At 52.7% G+C, this 18,299-nt stretch overlaps 5 protein-coding genes and 1 non-coding gene across 6 annotated transcripts; 4 read left to right on the top strand and 2 right to left on the bottom strand.

The window, feature by feature from the left end:
- Positions 1-234: 234 nt before the first annotated feature.
- Positions 235-3,119, top strand: QC764_506180 (uncharacterized protein). Its single transcript, XM_062947871.1, has 2 exons — positions 235-1,179; positions 1,237-3,119. The coding sequence occupies exons 1-2, from the start codon at positions 894-896 to the stop codon at positions 3,012-3,014; spliced, it is 2,064 nt and encodes a 687-aa protein (XP_062799125.1). The 5' UTR covers positions 235-893; the 3' UTR covers positions 3,015-3,119.
- Positions 3,120-3,763: 644 nt separating this feature from the next.
- Positions 3,764-4,766, bottom strand: OTU1 (ubiquitin-specific protease otu1; the record flags this gene model as incomplete). Its single annotated transcript, XM_062947872.1, has 2 exons — positions 3,764-4,359; positions 4,409-4,766. 2 exons carry the CDS (start codon positions 4,764-4,766, stop codon positions 3,764-3,766), a joined length of 954 nt encoding a protein of 317 aa, XP_062799126.1.
- An 805-nt stretch (positions 4,767-5,571) lies between these two features.
- QC764_506200 (uncharacterized protein) lies at positions 5,572-10,591 on the top strand. Its single transcript, XM_062947873.1, is given in 6 exon segments — positions 5,572-5,716; positions 5,724-6,303; positions 6,369-6,471; positions 6,555-7,392; positions 7,466-8,025; positions 8,384-10,591. Coding segments are annotated over 5 exon segments (3,156 nt in total). The 5' UTR covers positions 5,572-5,716; positions 5,724-5,836; the 3' UTR covers positions 9,572-10,591.
- A 537-nt stretch (positions 10,592-11,128) lies between these two features.
- Positions 11,129-11,199, top strand: QC764_0080370. Its single transcript has one exon. It is a non-coding gene; the product is annotated as a tRNA-Gly (tRNA).
- Positions 11,200-12,811: 1,612 nt separating this feature from the next.
- QC764_506210 (uncharacterized protein) lies at positions 12,812-15,175 on the top strand (the record flags this gene model as incomplete). The annotated part of the gene is made up of 1 exon (XM_062947874.1): positions 12,812-15,175. The coding sequence occupies one exon, from the start codon at positions 12,812-12,814 to the stop codon at positions 15,173-15,175; it is 2,364 nt and encodes a 787-aa protein (XP_062799128.1).
- Positions 15,176-16,986: 1,811 nt separating this feature from the next.
- QC764_506220 (uncharacterized protein) lies at positions 16,987-17,925 on the bottom strand (the record flags this gene model as incomplete). The annotated part of the gene is made up of 1 exon (XM_062947875.1): positions 16,987-17,925. One exon carries the CDS (start codon positions 17,923-17,925, stop codon positions 16,987-16,989), a length of 939 nt encoding a protein of 312 aa, XP_062799129.1.
- Positions 17,926-18,299: the final 374 nt, after the last annotated feature.

Below are 18,299 nucleotides of genomic sequence, written 5' to 3' on the forward strand. Positions count from 1 at the left end.
AGGTTAAATATTAATAAAATATATGGAACTATCTATATATAAATCTTTTATAGTTTTCACGTCTATAAAAAATCTGATGTCTAGTATAGACCTATTTTACCTACATTTATAGACTTTTTTATATTAGAAAACTTTAGCCCTAGTTCGAAGATATAGGGTGGAGACTTATTCTGGATGTGGTTAGCATGCCAACCTTCGGGAGAAAACTATGCTGGCGCGCAGCCGGGCTCGTCGCAACGGCTCACGGTGCCATAGTTCGCCGCAATGGACAGGAAACCCCGGCTCGTTGAAGGAGCTAAGGGCGCTCTCCTGGGGATCGTGGACGTTGAATCAGACGTTGAATCAAATCTAAATTCTCGCCAGAAAGACCGGACAATTCCAGCTTCTCGAGAATTTTCAACGCCGTTTGTCCATCCTGTCCTGCCCTGCGTTCGCCGCGGCCGTTGCTGGAATCAATCCGACACGGCAGAACAAAGACGGGAGTGGGGTAGCTTTTCGCAGTTGCGCCCACAGCGGTTCGATCGGCGTCAGCTTTGCTCCCTTTTGGCCACTGATTGTGATGGAAGAGACGGTACTGTCTTCAACTTCATCCGTTTGCCAGCTTCTTTGCCCATTGTACTCGCTCTTTTCTTGTCGCATCCAGCGTTCAGCATCACTAGCCCGGCCCCCCTTTACAGTGCTGTCACGTAGCACCAGCAACTTCCCCGGCAAATCTGTCGATAGATCAGAATCATCGTCCCATCTCGAAACACCTCTCTTTATAACACCTGTTCGCATCCGCATAGCCGCCGAGATCTCCGAGTCCAGTCTTCCTGTTGGCCTCCTATCTCTGCGTCATGCCCGCAGCTCTTCAATCCACACGATTATGATTTACGACCTAGATTGAATGAACAATGGACTCCTCGCGAACACGGGGAGTATCTTTCACGGCTCCGCGCCGCGTCTTTACGGCATCAGTCCACCAGCCTGCGGTAGTGCCCCCGCGGCCATCTTCCTCCTCCTCCGCTTCGCAACCCACCGGCGGTCTCGTCGATACTCTTTACGACCATTCTAATGTGAAAATCGTTTCCTTCTCGGCAGGATCCCAGTTCCTTGCCATTGGCTCCAAAGGCACGGGTCCCGACATTGAGCCTGGCTCGCTATCTTGGTCCTCACAGTTAGAGCGGACCATTGCAGTCGGTACGTGAGACACAACATCTGCCGTGGCAACTGAACTCTAATTCCTCATATTTACAGGACCTTTCCGCATTTACCGCGCCCCTGGATCAGTCGCATTCCTGAGCTGCGGCTCTGCATTACAACCCATTTTGAAGAAGAGTCAGGTCTGGTGCGTGGACGAAGAATCCAGCAAGTTCGTACTACAGATACGACGCCCCCAGTATTGGCGGATTGAAGTACCAGTGAAGGATCCCGAGGACCAGCGACGAGCCGAAGTATTGCGAGAGGTCTTTGACCAGATTCTGCAGTTTGAAAAGACTCCGTGTCCTTTCGCGAGGTCTTTCACCGTTGACCTTCCAGAAAGCGCTCCTGTCAAGTTGAAGCCATGGACACCAGCGCGGAGATCCAGTGCCTGTCTCCCTGTGCGACCGTCTACGCCAGTCGAGATTGCGCATATTCATCGGGGTCCACCACGGGGGTCGATTTGCCTTGGCGACCTGTCATTGAGTGAACAAGGCAAATACTTGGATTCGACACTGGAAGAAAACCCAAGAGAACACAAGGCAAAATCCCAGGCTCATGAGGGCTCGCCTGTAGGAGAGGCGAGTGGAAATGCGTTGCGCCCATCACCCCTTGAGATTAAGAAGACTGAAGAAAAGGGGCCTGTCACCCCTCCACAGCTCACAGTGGTCACGCCGCCCCCTTCAAATCCCAAAAAGACGAGGACTCCACGAGAAGTATCACCCAAGAGTGCCAGCTTTCAGTCACCAGAAAATTCTCAGGATTCCTTTCGCAGTCCAGATTCATGGGCTTCACACTCTCTACCTTTGTCGCCACCCCTGTCCAGCCCAGGGTCCCCTCGAAGCTCTCTACCCTTCAGAACTAGCCTCCAAAACTCATGCCTTGATACCCCTACAACACCCGTTGTAGCACCTAGCAACAACCTTACCACAGCCGCCAAGGCATCACAGTCATGGAGTATCTCCACCTCCGAATCCGGAAGGACGGAGAACAGCGAGGAAGCCACTCTATCCTCCTCCATCTCTGAATTGGAATGTTCCCCAAAGTCCAAGGCCCCAGCGCCAAGACAACAGTCTATTCCTTCCATTATCCACTCGGTCCCAGAAGAAGCCATCGAAGACGAGCCAGAGTACGAGTCCTTCCCCACAGCGTTCACCACACCAACTCCTACCATTTCCATCTCGCCATCTCCTTCCTCGACGACGATCACCACGCCCACCCAACAGCAACGCCGTCCGGGTATCCGCCGGGCTACTACTTCATCTTCGCTAGCCCCCGACCGTAGGGCGTTGTCTCCTCTCCCCCCTGCAGCGGACCTCTTCACCCCACGCAGCACACTCACATCTTCCCCACCTTCCAACCGCCAGATGCGCAGTCTGCCGATGATGGTGGTGCAAAAGACGTGCGAGATTCTGATGTCACCTCCCTCTCACCTTATCAGTCTGATGCTGAAGATTGCGGCGAGGATCTTGGCAGGGGAGTGGAAGGGGTTGATATTTGGGTGGGGGGAGAAGGGGGAGAGGTTGGAAGTGGAGTGGGATTGGAGTGATGACGACATCAGTCCTCAGCAGCAGCAGAGAAAGAAGACGACGGGGACAAGGGCGAGAGGGTGGTCGACGCTTAAGGTTAATAATAGTAATGGTAATAATGCGAATGAGAGGGTGGATGACTGGTGGTTGAAGAGGAAGAAGAGTAGGGATCGGATGGCGGGGACTTTCCCGGAGAGTGATGATGATGAGGAGGAGGGGGTTGATCCTCTCGAGGTTAAGAACAGGAAGGTGAAGGCGTTGAGTGGTGGGGAGGATGAGGATGCGATGAGCTCGGGGGTGGATTAGAGGCTTTACCCCCGGTTTGTTGTTGGATCATCATCATCTCCTGAGCTGTCGTCGCCTACGAGGAGGAAGAGGAGGGGGGTTTTTGAGGCGTTGAGGGAGGTGGGGGTTTTACTTGGGACTGGGGGGTGCTGGTGGGGGTTTCTTTTTGATGGGTTGGTTTGGATTTGTATGATTATTTTTTTTTTTTGGGGTAGGAAGAATCACAGGCTTCGTCAAGGTATTATGGGAGTACGGATCATGAAATGATACCTGGACAATTGGGACAAGGGATATGATGGGGGTATGGATGGATTGGGTGGATTGAGAGTACCATACATGCTATGAAGTATAAGCCGGACAGAGAGAGTTTGCTTGGTAATTTTGTGTATGAGATAATCAGAGAATGGTAGGGGCGTTTGTTGGATAGGTGTGGTGCTTTTTGGGATTTGTATATGTATACGTAGAGTGAATATCCCTTGTTTAAGTACGCTCCTGGGAGATGGATGGGTGGATTGGACGGGGTTTTCAGGCACGGCGGGAGAGAGAGGCAGAGAATGCACCACAAGCATTTATTAACATCATGATTTATTTTAAACCCAAGGTTCTTTTCATTGAATTCTTGGTTAATCTCTTTGAGCGACGCTAATACTCTCCTCCTCCCATCCCCAGCCTGTTTGCTAATGCATGCGTGCTTGTGTACAAATATATAAAATTGTTACAACCCCCCTTTTCTCCCTTAGGTAGGTCGTTTGATACGAAAGAGGCACAATCTACTGAATCGTCATCTCGCCAAACTCCTTGTGTCCCGTCTCCTTCTGGTGCACACCCGCCTCCTTCATCCCCTTGCCGATCCACTGGCACACTTCGCACTTGATGACGAAATCGGTTGTGTCAGTGTAGTAGTGCATCCTCTGGAGTTGCGCAGCGAGCTGCCTCGCCTTTGTGAGTACCTCCTCGTCTTGCGTGTCCCATTTTGTTACATCGCAGTCCACAGGGTAGGAGAGGTCAAGGGCAAAGGCGATGCGATCGTAGTGGATGCCGCTGTAGAGAATGATTATGCGGGTCTCTTTGCCTTCGCCAAAGCGGTCGACTCGGAGGGACTTGACATCGATGGAGGAAATCTCAATGTCGTAAATGTCGGAGAGGATGGAGAGCTCGATGGCGCCACCCCAGGTGTCCTTTTCCATGAGGTGGGAGCAATACTTCTGTGGAGGCGAGCCCAGGATGGCAGCGGTGTATTTTTCTGGGTGGGTGAGGATGTACTCGGTGATTTGGGCGCGAAGGCGAGTGGATGGGTTGTCGATGGAAAGGGCGCCTCCTACTGCGGTGAACATGCAGCTGTTGTCGTCGGGCATTACTCTTAGGACTGTGGTGCGTTAGCAGAGTTGGGAAGGTGGAGGGAGAAAGAGGCGTACCTATGTAACCGCCTCGGGAGGTCCACTCGAGGGATGTCTCATCGGGTTCTATCCCTTTAGGGACAAACGCTGGCTTGGTTGGCTTCGCTGGCTTGGCTGGCTCTGGAGCTGGAGCAGGTGTGGTATCGATGGGTGCGACGACGATTGTCTCCCCACGGAGCTTCAGGTCTTTTATACTTGAGCTTTGTGAAGAGAGACTAATGTCCAGGTTCTTGAGTGGGTAGCCGTATTTCAGGCTGAACCTCTCAAGCTCGGTCTTTGATTTGATGAGCGCCACAAGGTCGGAGAGGGTCGACTCGTCCTCAACCTGGATTCGAGATTGCCCATTAGGGGCTCGGAGGGCGATTTGAATCATCATCTTGTGAGAGTGTGGTACAGGTTGAGGCCGAGGAAGGTATGAGTTGCCAGCTCTTGAAGAGGTTGTTGCTTGAGAAGGTTGAGAACGGAAATTACGCCAGACAAGTCAAATATATATCCCGACACCATGAGAGTAAGAGCCCCACAGTATCTGATTTGAAGTTATTGCCCCAAAGAAAGAAGTGAGTTGTGAGGCTCTTATCGCAGATCGTCTGAACCTTTGCGAGATGAAGAGATGACCTGGGGGAACATGTTAGTCTAGGTTCTTATCTGCGTTCTTTGAAGAGATGACACGATATTAGACGAGGGGAGTGACGCACCTGTCAAGCAAGCCAGGGGCAAATCAGGAGCAATGAGTCTTGTGCCGTCGATTTTTTTTGACTTGGTAAACAAAAGCTTGCTATGAGTCTGGTACCAAAGGAAACTGCCCGATTCGGAGCTCTCGTCTGGTTGGGCGTGAGGTGTGAGCCGACGTCACAGCGGCAGTTGTTATCGATGCGGATGGGAGGTGGGTGTTAGCGATCGACTTGGGATGTCTTGTGAGCACTGTCTCAGAGCAAGAGATATAAGTGATAAAAAAAATGCTTCAAGAGCAGGTAAAGCCGCTGCGACTAGTAAAGACCGAAAGACAAACTTTTAACAACAGCGCCTGTTGGAGTCTCTCGTGATCCAACGCTACAGCCTTGTGTATGGGCTTCCCAATGTCGTAAGCTACCAGCTGCCTCGGGGCGTCACACGGGCCAGGGGCACCTTGGTGGGCAATATGCTTATATCCGATATGGGGAGAGTAGGGGTCCGTGCGCCAACCAAGAACAACGCGCTAGCTGCAAGGCCGGCCACAGCGACATCTCTGGGCAGGTGTCTCTCAGCTGTGGAGAAAGTCGCGACGGGACTTGACTCGGTTCAACACTGGCATACAGGCACATCTGGGCACAGAGCTCCCTCTCACTGGTCACTGGTCACTGGTCACTGGCACGGTCATTGGCACTTGTGGCTCCAGCCGGTTGAGGTACCCCCATCGAAACAGTGTCTTGGAAACCCTGCTCCTCCAAGTTCGTGTACCGGAGTACGATGCCCACTTTGCGCGAACGTCCCAGCAGAGGCGAGATCTCGCCCGCCAAGAAGAGCTCCGGAAACAGCTCCCAATTCTCACCCAGCACAAGCAAATCTGCCAGATCCTCCCTCCGAGAGAGTGTTCCTAAGGACGCCATCGAAGTCCGAGAAACGATAGAAGCCAAGGGCGACCAGGAAGAAGACGTCGACATGGCCGACGCCGACGCGCCGACGCGCCCAAGCATCAAGGGAGGCCCCGATGCCGACACCGAAATGGTTGATGCCGGAGCTGCCAGCATTGACGCGAAACCAGATGTCGATGCAGATGGCGACGTAGATGCTGATGGGGAGCCTGATGCCGACGGCGAGCCAGACGAACAGGCGCAAGAAGACCAGGAAGAATCAGACGAAGAGAAGGATATGCTCCAGCTCATCAGAGAAACATCCGAATACTTGTGTGGTTACACAATCAAGGTTGATGGAGAGTAAGTCTTATATCACTTGTCATGCGATGCGCCGCGATGCTGATTGGATCGCAACCAAAAAACAGAGACCACGAGATTGCCTTGGGGTTTCAGCGCCTCGTCAACAAGCGCAGCCTCCCAGACTATTTTGAAGTCATCAAAGAGCCAATGGCTTTTAGTACCATAAGAGTGAGTTGCCGTGGCTTACCCTGCTCCATCCTCCCAACGAGAAAAACGAGGGGCGGTTTGCTGACCTAACCGCATGGCTGCAGGGCAAGCTTAACAAAAGAACCTATACCTCGTTCAAAGAGTTCGTGCATGACGTGACGCGCATATGCCACAATGCGCAGGTGTACAACAGGCCCTCTGCTCCCATCTTTTCCGATGCTGGCCGTCTGCTGGAAGTGTTCAAGGAAAAGCTTGCAGAGCTGGTCAAGGACGGTGATATTACTGCAGAGGAAGCTGTGCTGCCGGACCTTGGACCACTGCCAGAGTTTGAAGATTCCCCTCCCCCTGAAGATGACGAAGAGGAAGAGCAAGATGATGAGGAAGAGGAAGAAGATGAGGAAGAAGAGGATGACGATTCGGACGACGAAGGCAGGCGGCGTCGCTCAAGAAGAGGTGGGCGTCGGGCGAGGAGAGGCGCAGACAACGACGATGATCCTCACAAAAAGCGTGGCAGACCGCCCAAGGTCTTGACACCTCTGGAGGCGCGAACCCAGTCGCTTCTGAAGGGACTGCGGAGGTTCAAGAGCGACGATGGCCAGCTGCGAATTTTGTCGTTCGAGAGGCTTCCTGACAAGGCTGACATGCCCGACTATTTTGCCTCGATTCGAAACCCCATTGCGCTCGACACCATCAAGAAGAAGCACAAGCGCAAAAAGTACACCACCATCGACCAGGTCCTGCAGGATCTAGAGTTGATGTTTGGCAACGCTATGCAGTTCAACGAGGAGGGGAGCCAGGTTCATGAAGACGCTACCGAGTTGTTGAAGCAGGCGCGTCTTCTTACTGAAGAGGAGAAGGCCAAGCCTGACGATGAGTTTCGTGATGAGGATGGAAAGCTACCACTATCACATATCGAGCACAAAGGAGAGGTCTGGAGAGTTGGTAAGTTGCCCCCCTTGCCACCGCTGGGTGAAGGAAGACGCATAGATGCATACTGACTCCAATTCGGTTGAAGGCGACTGGGTCCATATTCGTAATGCGAATGACTTGCAAAAACCAATCGTTGCCCAGCTCTACCGGCTCTGGTCTGACGCTTCTGGTCAAAAATGGGTGAATGCGTGCTGGTACTACCGGCCGGAGCAGACAGTTCATCGCTTTGACAAGCATTTTTATGAGAACGAGGTAGTCAAGACGGGGCAGTACCGTGACCACCCCATTGAAGATGTCGAGGATCGCTGCTTCGTCATGTTCATCACGCGGTACCCCAGAGGTCGGCCGCGTGGGCTGCCTCGGGACAAGGCTGTGTATCTGTGTGAGGCGCGCTACAACGAGGAAAAGTTCAAGTTTAACAAGATCAAGACTTGGACCAGCTGTCTGCCAGACGAGGTGCGCGATCGGGACTATGAAATGGACCTGTTTGAGCAGCCACGGGTGCTGAGAAAGGTTCCCAGTCCCATCAAGCACCTCTTGCAAGCTGATGCTAAAGAGACCGACGACCTTCCCAAGCCCACCTGGAGGAGCATGAACGCGCCTCCCCTAATTGGAGCCGTCCACCGCCGGCCGCGCGAGCCAAATGTAAGTCTGGCTCCCTGTTTCTTTCCTTCCCTGCGTGTTTGTCAGGCAAGTGTCTGTTCGCTGCAGCCGGCTTTTACGGTTTGCTGAATTTTTCAACCCCACACTCTTCTCTTACCTCAGGTCGCTCTGAACAACTTGCCTCCCTTCCTTCATTTTGCCCTTTGTTGCCTAAGGCACAGCAAGCACACACACACCACATCAGGCGCCTATCTCATCTCGTCTTCTCATAACCTCATCCACTCTTCCCTTCATTACCTACTCCATCCTGCCACAGCCACAACCACAACCACAACCACAATCACAACCACGACCAACCCGCTTGTTCCTGTCCGACCATAAGCTGACATTTAGCCCAAAGGAGTCGCCTCCCCCCGCTCCGAATCCCTTGCTGCACACAGCGGTCGCACCTGTGCCGCTGGCCATCGGACCTCCTCGTGTTGCCATGAAGGTCGAACATGGTGTCGCGGGAGCACCGCCCTATCAGCACCATGCTGCCGTCGCGCCTGCGCCCATCCACACGCCGGCTTCTCACTATCGCATGCAGCACTTTGTGCCACAACAGCCACCGCCCTCGGTCCCCAGTCCTCACCCGGCACCACTCCATCTCCAACCCCAGCCCCAGCAGCCGATGCCAATGCACGTGCCGCCCCATCCTGGTATGGGACAGCAAATGCAGCCAAGCCCACACTACCCACCCCATGGGTACCCACAACAGTACGGCCCGCAGCAGTCACCGGCTCCGCCGCCGCAACCACTTCACTATCAGCAACACCCTCCACCACCCATTGCACCCGCTTTCGAGCAACATCAACATCACCCCCAGCACCACCGCCAAGTTCATCCTGCGCCCCCCGTCATGACACCCTCTCGCCCACCCATGGCTCCCGCCCCCAGCATCGCACCTCTCGCGCACCCCAACGGCCCACCAGCCAATGTGTACAATCCGCCTAGGGCTCCAGAGGCGTATACTCTCGCTGAGCACGCCGACGCGGCCATCCCCAAGGAAGTCCGTGAGCAGTTTCAACGCGACGAGAATGGTCGTGTCCTCTTTTTCACGGCCCCTCCGCTCAAGCGCGCCAACAATGGCGTCTCACAAGAATATGCCCACCTGGGTCACAGCGTGGAGCACCTGGCCAACATCAAACAGATCCGCGCAGAGCGCGCGCGTAAACGCAAGGAGAGGGACGAGGCTCTTGCCCGTGAGCAAGAGGCCAACAAGAAGCGATCACCAAGTGAAGAGGCGTCCGCGCAGAAATCGAATGAGCAGGAGCAGCAAGCCCGAGCACAACTGATGGAGAAGGTCATTCTTGATTGGTGTGCGGAGCTCAACAAGGGCACCGAAGCTCTCGAAATGGATCTTGGTGAAGGGTGGAAGGAGATGATGCAGCAGAGCCGGGAGGAGAACAAGGGCTTGACGGAAGAAGAGATCAAACAAAAGAATCTGCGGTGGTTTTACGAGGACCTCGAGAAGACAGGCAGGATCACGTCAGAGAAGCGAAAGGAGATGGAGAAAATGTTTCTGAACAAGAAGCATTTGGAGGCTTGATTGGCTGGTTTTTATTTCATTGTCTGGGTACTTGTGAGCTTTGGAGTTGGTGTTGGAAGGGAAATTTGATACTGGCAGGCAAGGCAGGGCGGGAAAAAAAAGCGAGAATAGGAATACCCGTTGCGCGGATTCCGGATACCAATGCGTAGCGTATACTGAGGGACTACTACTAAATGGGTTATTGTTTGGTTTTGTATGATGTACTGAAGGACTAGAAATGCAGGATCTTGATCAATTGCGGTGGTGAGAAACAGCGGGCGGTGAAGCAGTGCGTGACACGTTGGCATGTTCAGAGCTTGTGGTTGGTTATCGAGAGCGCCTTGGCTGACTGCGCGTCCGCCGAGAGGATCTACAAGATGAGATGGGGCTCTCCAACATCTCTAGAACACAGATCTCCCTGATCTTCTAGATAATTGCGGGAACTGTCTGCACAGCCTGCTGGAGATAAGATGCGTAAGCTTCTCTCTCTGAGCCTCGTCTGAAGTGAGGGCGCTGAGACATGGTATGTAATGATGACGTTTGGAGAGGGGTCCGCTGCTAATCACTCTGGTGATGAGAAGATAACAATCTGACAATGCTGGAAGTATAGATATAAATTATTGTTCTTTCTATGTTCTAGTTATGCGGCCTTGGATTATCTTCACAAGTTCAACCTATCATTGTAACAAGTTAAGAATTTCCCTCTACAGTATCGCATGAAGCGTAATCCACCCAGCACCACAACCATCACCAACAGCTCGGAGACGAACAAAAGCACGACGAACATGCAGCCAGAGTTTGTACGGCAGAGACAAGACAGCGGCAACGGCAGCAGCAGATTTTCGGGGCTGTTTGGCAGGGGTAATAACAATAATAATATGGGAGGTGGGAACGGGAATGAGTACGAGCGGCCGCAGACTGGGGCAGGGTCGGTTATTACGGATGTGAGCGTGGGTGGTGATGATTCTTCATCGAGGAGGTCATCTGCTACGTCTGAGAGCTCGGAGGTGTTTGTTTCGCGACAGGTGGAAAGGCAGGCTCGGCCGTTGGAGGGGAGGAAGGAGGATAAGAGGGTGGGAAGTTGGAAGGGGGGGGAGGGGGCGTTCATCGGGGGTGCGTTGGAGATTGCGTTTGATATTTAGGTTGTTTGTTTTGGGGGGAGGGGGGTTGCTTGTTTGGATGTGATGTGATACAATGGGAGGAAAGGCTTTGCTTTTGACTGGCGTTGATGTAGACAAGACTGGCAAATTCTGAGCTTCTTATTTTTGGCCACAACCATGGTATAGGGATGTCCAAAGGGAGAATCTTGAAGGGGAAAAAAAGAGAGAGCATTTTAGGAGCTTCAAGGATATGTTCAAGTCAATTCATGTTTGTTTGCTAAATAAAGTCTTCTTGTCTCCTGATGAGCTAGAGAAAATGGCTAATAGGCTATCCAGAATGTCGTATCGACTTGGATGCTATTTGACTGGGTGTAGAATTCTTCCATTAATGTTTTGGAAAAGGAGATAGACTGGAAACAGGTCGGCATTCTTTTTTTAGCAAAAAGTCAAATGGTAAGTAATGGCAACAGCCAAAAGATGCATCAGCCGTGAATCGAACACGGGGCCCATCGATGGCAACGATGGATTTTACCACTAAACCACTGATGCTGGGAGATATCCTTGAAGGCATTGTGGAGGTGCCAGACAGAAAATCTGCTTTTGTCACGGAACTCTGTGTTTCCATCGATGCAGAAAAAGCGTAGCTGTGGGTGAAGTTTTTCAGCTCCACAGCGAAGTGGAGTGGTGATACTTTCTTGGTGGGTTGTCCTGGCTAGACCTGCAGCAACAGCGACCCAGTGACCGTTGGGCCGGGTCTGAGTGGAATGGAGGCACCTTGATGGCCGCTTGGACATGCTATTGTTTCCTTGCAGATTGCGAAAGTCGCTGTTATCAGCTGGCATCAAACATCGAGAATGGGGGAACGCAAAGTCGGTCCTCGGCAAGCTCTAGTGTACCCCAGAAAACATGATTTTGTGCGACTGGTTGGAATTTCGGGATTGCCGGAAGTTTTGTGTATCTTTGACGGGTATCATGCTGATGACGTCGAGTCTTGTGAGATTTCGTGGGGCCACGACAACGTGGTTCGCAGCGTGGCCGTTGGGTTGGGGGAGGGCGTACACGGGCAGGTGCCAACGCATCGCCGCTGCTCGACCCCCCAGCCTCGGGATTTTGAGTAGCTTCAATTCGACGAGATTGGCTCCAGGCAACGGTCTTGATAGCACAGTTTTGTTGGTGAGAATCTGTCAGGAAAATCAGGCAGGGCAGTGTGCAAGGCGATAAGGATGAGCACGTGCCTTCCTCAGGAGCAGCTTCCAGCTTTGAGTCGCTGCCGACGTCAGTGGCAAGAAGCTGGCCACGGCTGGGGAGCAACTGTTTGGCGGGTACCCTGTCGTTTCAGGATGCAAATTGAGGTGGTTGGGAAAGCAATAGAAGTGAATAGACGGCAGGCACGATTTTATCCTATATACCCTTTTCTCATCTAGATCTATATCTTTAGGAAATACCGGAGGGCAGTTCCATGTGCCAGGGTGGTGCGGCTCTGCAGTCCTGAGCTTCTGATTGGCCAATAGTGGGTTGACAACACTTGGGCATTGGCGGGGAAGGGCTCCACTTTCAACCCGAGTCATCGCCTCCCGTCCGTCTTCAACCCAAATAACATAACACCATCCATTGCCTCTGGCATCGCTGCCACCCACCTCTCAGGGGCATCACAACAATAAGGTCCCGCGCCTGCGTAATTAGCTATTCTTCTGCCACTTTCCACCGCACACAATGGTGCCCTCTTTTTCTTGCTATTGACCGGCCCCCACGTCAATTTCTGCCTTCCTCTCTCGCCGACCTCTTGCGCCCTAAACCCAATCTCCCCAACTATTTCTTGACAAACCCAACTCCCTCCCACTTCCTCTTCCTCCCTCACCCGACGCAAGCAGACCGCACACAATACCGCCTCTTGCTTCTTGGCAGTGCCATACTTCTCCCTCCTGCCCTCTCCTCACCTCTCCTCACGCACTCTTCCCGCCCTTCAATCAATCACGCTCAATACTGTTTACCACCACTTTGTTTTCTTCGCCTGACAAAGTATGTCCTTGCCTTTCCTGGCCCACGTTTCGAGATACTAATCGTTATAGGAAGTCGAAGCCCACGCCGTTTCGACCGATCGACAACAATCAATCCCATTCGCGTTGTCATCTCACAAACCACAAGGTCAGAGTCCAACGAGATGGCTTCATCCGCCGACATGGCGTCGACCTCCTACTTTGGTCGGCCCGTAGCCAAGCACCGGCTTGCCACCGACTTCGACCTGCTTGTCAAGTGGTCCCGGGTCCTTGGAGCACGCCCGGAGAACCCCTCCTGCATCCTGTCGCAGCTCTCCAAGGAAGACCAAGCTGCCCTGTTCTCTCCATCATTCGAGCAGTTCCGCATCGCCGACGACGCGTCGGAGGGTCCCAAGATTGAGATCGTCCAGAACAAGCTGTACGAGCGACTTGGAGTCGCCCCTATGGATCCCGACCTGGCCGCCATGATGGTCTCTGACAACTACAAGCGTTCCGAGAAGTCTTTGTACGATGTCGCCTGCCACCTGCGTGACGCCGAGGAGGAGTCTGGCGTTCTCTACGACTTTTGCCTCCAGAAAGCCAAAAACGCGGGCTGGACTGACTACGAAGCTCACCAGTACGCCAAGATGTACCGGTCCAGGCATTTCATTCACATTGTGCGCCGCCGGCAACAGGAGATCAGAGACGAGAAGCGCAAGCTCACCATTCCCGGCTATACCCCGATTGAGCGGGATTTGATTCCTGTGATTGAAGACCCTCTTGAAGCTGCCTCAACCGCTGGGCTGCGGTCGTACTTTGCTGACCTTCCCGAGGCCACCTCGACCCTGGCATCTGTCCGTCTTGCAGAGAATGGCCCTCCCGCCTCAGCGTATGCCGACCCGACTTACGACCTTCAACAAATACCAGTTTCTGCGCCTACCAGCAATGTGGGACACATGCAGGCCGCCCGTCACGAGTACCATCCATCATCTTCTCCTCACGTCACCACATCAGTTGTCGATCAGTTGCGACTTGAAGACATTCAGCTGTACCAGACGCCGTCGCCCGTTGGCGAGCCCTCTCAGGCGAATGCCACCCCTTTCACCCCATCACCCGCTCCCATGACCACGAAGGCCTCCTACTCTGGTTATGTCTCGGGCGCCAGCGACACCTCCATGGAGGCTCAAGCATCTGACAACTCAGGCCAGTTCTCCGACGCATCTTCTGCTGTTACAGAGATGCCTGTGTATGCTGCAGATGACGACGATTGTGATGACGCCGACGGCGGCGCCTTGTTGCCCAGAGACCTTGCTGAGTCGCTTGGAATCCCCTCTCTGATCCCTTACTCCTCACATGTCACTCAACAACCTGTCTTTCAGACAATGCCCACAGTTCCGCAGGGAGGCCTCTTGGGTGCCGGTCTGAGCGGATACTGGCTTCCCGTGTACGCCGCTTCCGATGTCGCTGAGGACGGAAACCAAAACTCCCCTGCGTTTCAGTTCCCCCCTCTGAACGCTCCTGTTGCCAATACCGAGTGCAACAGCCCCGACCTTGTGCTCACCACCACTACTCAGTTTGGTGATACCCAGTTGACGACTTTTCAGACTCCTGCCAAGGGCCCGCGGAATTCCTTGTCTGAGAATGTCAAGGTGACCCAGTACCCTGAGTCTCGACAGCAGCTGTGGAACGGAATGACATGTTACGATGTCCCCTCATCTGCCCTGGGCTTTTTGAAAAAGCATCAGATTTTTCCGACGTACTGGACCACCAAGCTGGGCAAGGAGCGCTTTCTGCGCCACAAGTTCAGCGATTTGAAGCACGCAGATGCCAAGGTCATGCGTAACAAATCCTTGGGCAAGGTTGCTCGCAATCCTGTCTACATTGTCGTCGACTTGTCCAACATCATTATTGGCTTCTACGACAAGATGAAGGAGAAGCGTGGCATTCCCCTTGGCAGGCGCGTTATTGCCCCTGCCTTCAGCTTCAATAACTTCGACACGCTGCTTGCCCGCGATCGGAGTGTCGGGAAGCGTATTCTTGCCGGATCACTTGGAAGCGCCACCAAGTCTTTGCCAAGCCATGTCAAGCAAGCTGGCGCCATAGGCTATGATGTTAACCTTTTGCATCGTGTGTCCAAGCCAGTTTCGCCGCGTAAGATGCGAGCGGATCTTCATTCGGACACTTCCAACGATGACGACGACCTCTTTACCGGCCCCATGAAGCTGGGCGAGCAAGGTGTCGACGAGGTTCTCCATCTCAAGCTTCTTCAGCTTGATTTTGATCACAAGCCTGGCACCATTTGCCTGGGCACTGGCGATGCTGCGTCTGCCGAGTACTCTGACGGTTTTTTGAAGAACATTGAGCGTCTCCTTGAGCGCGGCTGGCGTGTCGAGTTGTACGGATGGGCTCATAACATTTCCTTTGCCTGGCGCGACGAGTTTGAGACCAAGTGGGCTGATTTCTTCAAGATCATTGAGCTGGACGAGTTCTGTGAGGAGCTTTTTGACATGACCGTTGAGTCCATCCCGGACTTCAAACCGGCCTTTTAACCTCCCCCACGAGAATCTTGTCAGCTCGACTGACTGAATGGTCTTACCGACCGGCATCGATTCTACAATCTTCAGCCTATTTTTTTGGCCTCAGTTCGCATCTCCCGGCGTTCTGTACAACATCATTTCTTCGGCTCTCTTTTCTGCTAGATCTATTGTCCATGACTCGATCTGGTGGTCTTCTTTGCGGCCCTCTGCTATGTTGTGAATTTCCACTCAGTGACACTTCTGATTTCGCAGTCTTTTGTCTCCAGACTGCTAGCCCATGAATACGGAACACCACAACAGCAGCAATGGCTACCGCGACAACACAACCGCAGGCCAAACCATATTTTTGAGAGCATCCTCTCGCGCACATTCACACTTTTCGACTCGTCATGAGTGCGACGATAACACGATAACAACAAAAAAAAACATCAAAACGACTGATGACTAAATGATCTGGTTTCACGATGGAATGATGGATTTCGACGAGAATAGGGTTTGCCTTCCAGACCAAGGCTTGCTTTCTGTTTCTGTCGACAACATCCCACATCGAGTTTACCCTGCCTCAGCACACGGCCGGATATACGACACTTTGACCAGAATTGAGCCTTCTCAAACGGTACAATTCTGTGGCGCTGCCTAACCTTCCCGGTTTTCATTTTCTTTTTGGGGGGGGAGGTATTTTGACGGCGCGACACGATGAACACCAAGAATAATGGTTGGGCATGGGTCATATGGGAAACATGGGAGTTTTCGCGGCATTTCATAAAGATACCCTGGCATCTTCTTTTTCGGAAAGGATTCACCGCATTTCCACCTGGGCGCAGTTTTCCCTTCTTAGTGGTCTTCTGTTTCTTTCCATTGTTTCACGGATGGATGGCGCACCTGTTTTTCTTTCTCCTCTTGGCAGGCACCCTTGGGTTGCGGACGATAGATGGATCCCCTCATACACGGTCTTGATGATACCGGATTTTCACGAGGTGGTGAAGGAGGACATCAGAAACGACTTTTTTTAAGGGCCCAAGGTCACACAGAGCGATGGAAGGCATTCTGGGCATTTTCACGGCATGAAGCGTACTCGGAATTACACATGCGGTATGCGACACGATAACGGGTTTTATGGAGTTTTTATGGGCTTTTTATGGGCTTTTATGGGTTCACGAATATCACGAGGAGGAAATGGTTATTATGAAGAAGGATTTCTCTGATAGTGTTTTTTATTGGCTGGCCCCTTGGGGTTATCGTCTTGTTATCCTTCGGATGATCTGATGGTAGCATTTGTTTCCCAACATGGATAGGAGAATTCTTCGGTTTTATTTTTATATTTCTTTCTTGTTCATTGTGTTATGGCACTATGGTTATGGCGCTTGGTCAATGGTCAGCATGAGGAAGATTCATGACAGCGAGGTGGTTTGTTTGCTTTTTGAAGCACAGCGTATTGTGTATATGGATTATGAGCATGGCACTGGCTTGACATGGCGTTGCGAGCATACACTTGGGATTGGAGGTGAAGAATAGCGTCGTGCTTCGTCAGGGTGGTGCTTGAGTGGTGAAGTAGTAGATATGGGATATCAATATACATCATGGTTGGGGGATTTTTTGCTAGTCTTCATGGTCGTGATGGAGGTGATGGTGTGGTGAAGTTGTTCTTTGGGTCTGGCCCGTGAGCTGATATGTATGTGCCCTGTGATGTGGTATATACTTGCCATTCCTCCGCTGTCAATTCTTGACTTTCCAACATACATATCGTCCTGGGTATCTCCATCTCAACATACAGTAGCCTGAAACCCATCCCATCACGACAAGAACAACACCCCTTCTTCTAATCACCCAGCAAAGCCCTCCTGCAAAACCCCCACTCTTTTGTCCCTCCCCGTCAACCTAGCCATAGCCCCCTCATAAACGGCAAACTGCGCGGCATTGACCACAAACGCCCTCAGACTGCAGACTCCTAGCCCCCGAAAGAAGGGTTTTATCCCTTCTCTCGCGTAGATTTCCCTCCCCATCTGCCACGCCCCTTTGCCTTTTCCTCCACTCCCCAACAAACCTTGTTGTTCCCCCGCCGTGTCCCCAGTTTGCATCCTGGTCTTGACGACATCCAAAGGGAAAATACTCGCCCAGGTCAACACCCCCGCCACCCCACCGCAGAGGAGCGCCCTCCCTGTTGTTTCCTCTGTTGGGGTGCCGAAGACGGAGTTGTACCATCCGGAGGAGAGCTCGTACCCCCAGAAATAAAACCCGTACCCTATGCTATCTCTCAGAACGGTCACCCCCCCGGCTTGATAGAGACCTTTTACGCCATTCTGCCGTAGGATTTGGGTTGTTACATTCCAGGAGGAGGTCGAGGAGGTTTGCGAACGGACTTTGATGATCTCGGTTGGGCAAGACACCAAAAAGGTGGCGAGGCCGGAGATGCAGCCTGCTAGGAAGGTGGTTGTGAGGTTTGATCCTTTTCCTCCTTGCTGGCCGGGGTTGGAGGGGGAAGGAAACAAAGAGTTGAGGTAGGACTCTGAGCGGTTATACGACACAAAAAGCAGGGCGTTCAAGGCGCCGTAGGTGAGGATGGGGGCTGCTGTGCCGAGGAGGAGGTTGCGGGGGGTGGTTATGATTCTTGGGTTGGTGGTGGTTGTGGTGGTGGAAGGGGAAGAGGAAGAGGAAGAGGAAGAGGAACTGGCTTGGAGTCGGACTTTGAGGACGTCGAGGGGGTTGCCAATTATGATGGAGGCTGCGCCCGAGAGGTAGCCGGCCCACAAGTCGGCTGACATTGTTGTAGGGGTAAAAAAAAAAGGAATATGCTTCTCCTTCGGTCGGGAGTTACCCTATCGTGAGAGTGAGTGTGTTGTCTGGTTTATGAGCTGGTATGGCTTATCGTCCTTGAGATGTGGTCGGTGATGGTGGTGGTGGTGGTGGTGGTGATGGTGAGGGGGAGACTTGAGAGGCTTGGTAAACCTGATATCCCAATCTATGGATCCTGGCAAGTCACCTGAAGAACTGTAAACTGTAAAAAGCAGTAAATGTTATCTCCTTGAATAGACGCCTCAAACTGAGCCTCTGTTTATCCCGCCATGATGATGACCGCGGGGTTAGTTAGATTCGGGTTAGCGGGGCGCAATGGACCCTGCCAAGGCTCCCCTTCCCG

Source organism: Podospora pseudoanserina, chromosome 5 (assembly GCF_035222485.1).
Source record: "Podospora pseudoanserina strain CBS 124.78 chromosome 5, whole genome shotgun sequence".
Classification (NCBI taxonomy): domain Eukaryota; kingdom Fungi; phylum Ascomycota; class Sordariomycetes; order Sordariales; family Podosporaceae; genus Podospora; species Podospora pseudoanserina.

Coding starts and splice junctions, on each gene's coding strand:
- QC764_506180 (XM_062947871.1), top strand. CDS start 894: ATGGACTCCTCGCGAACACGGGGAGTATCTTTCACGGCTCCGCGCCGC. Junction 1,180..1,236: donor AGAGCGGACCATTGCAGTCG/GTACGTGAGACA, acceptor TCATATTTACAG/GACCTTTCCGCATTTACCGC.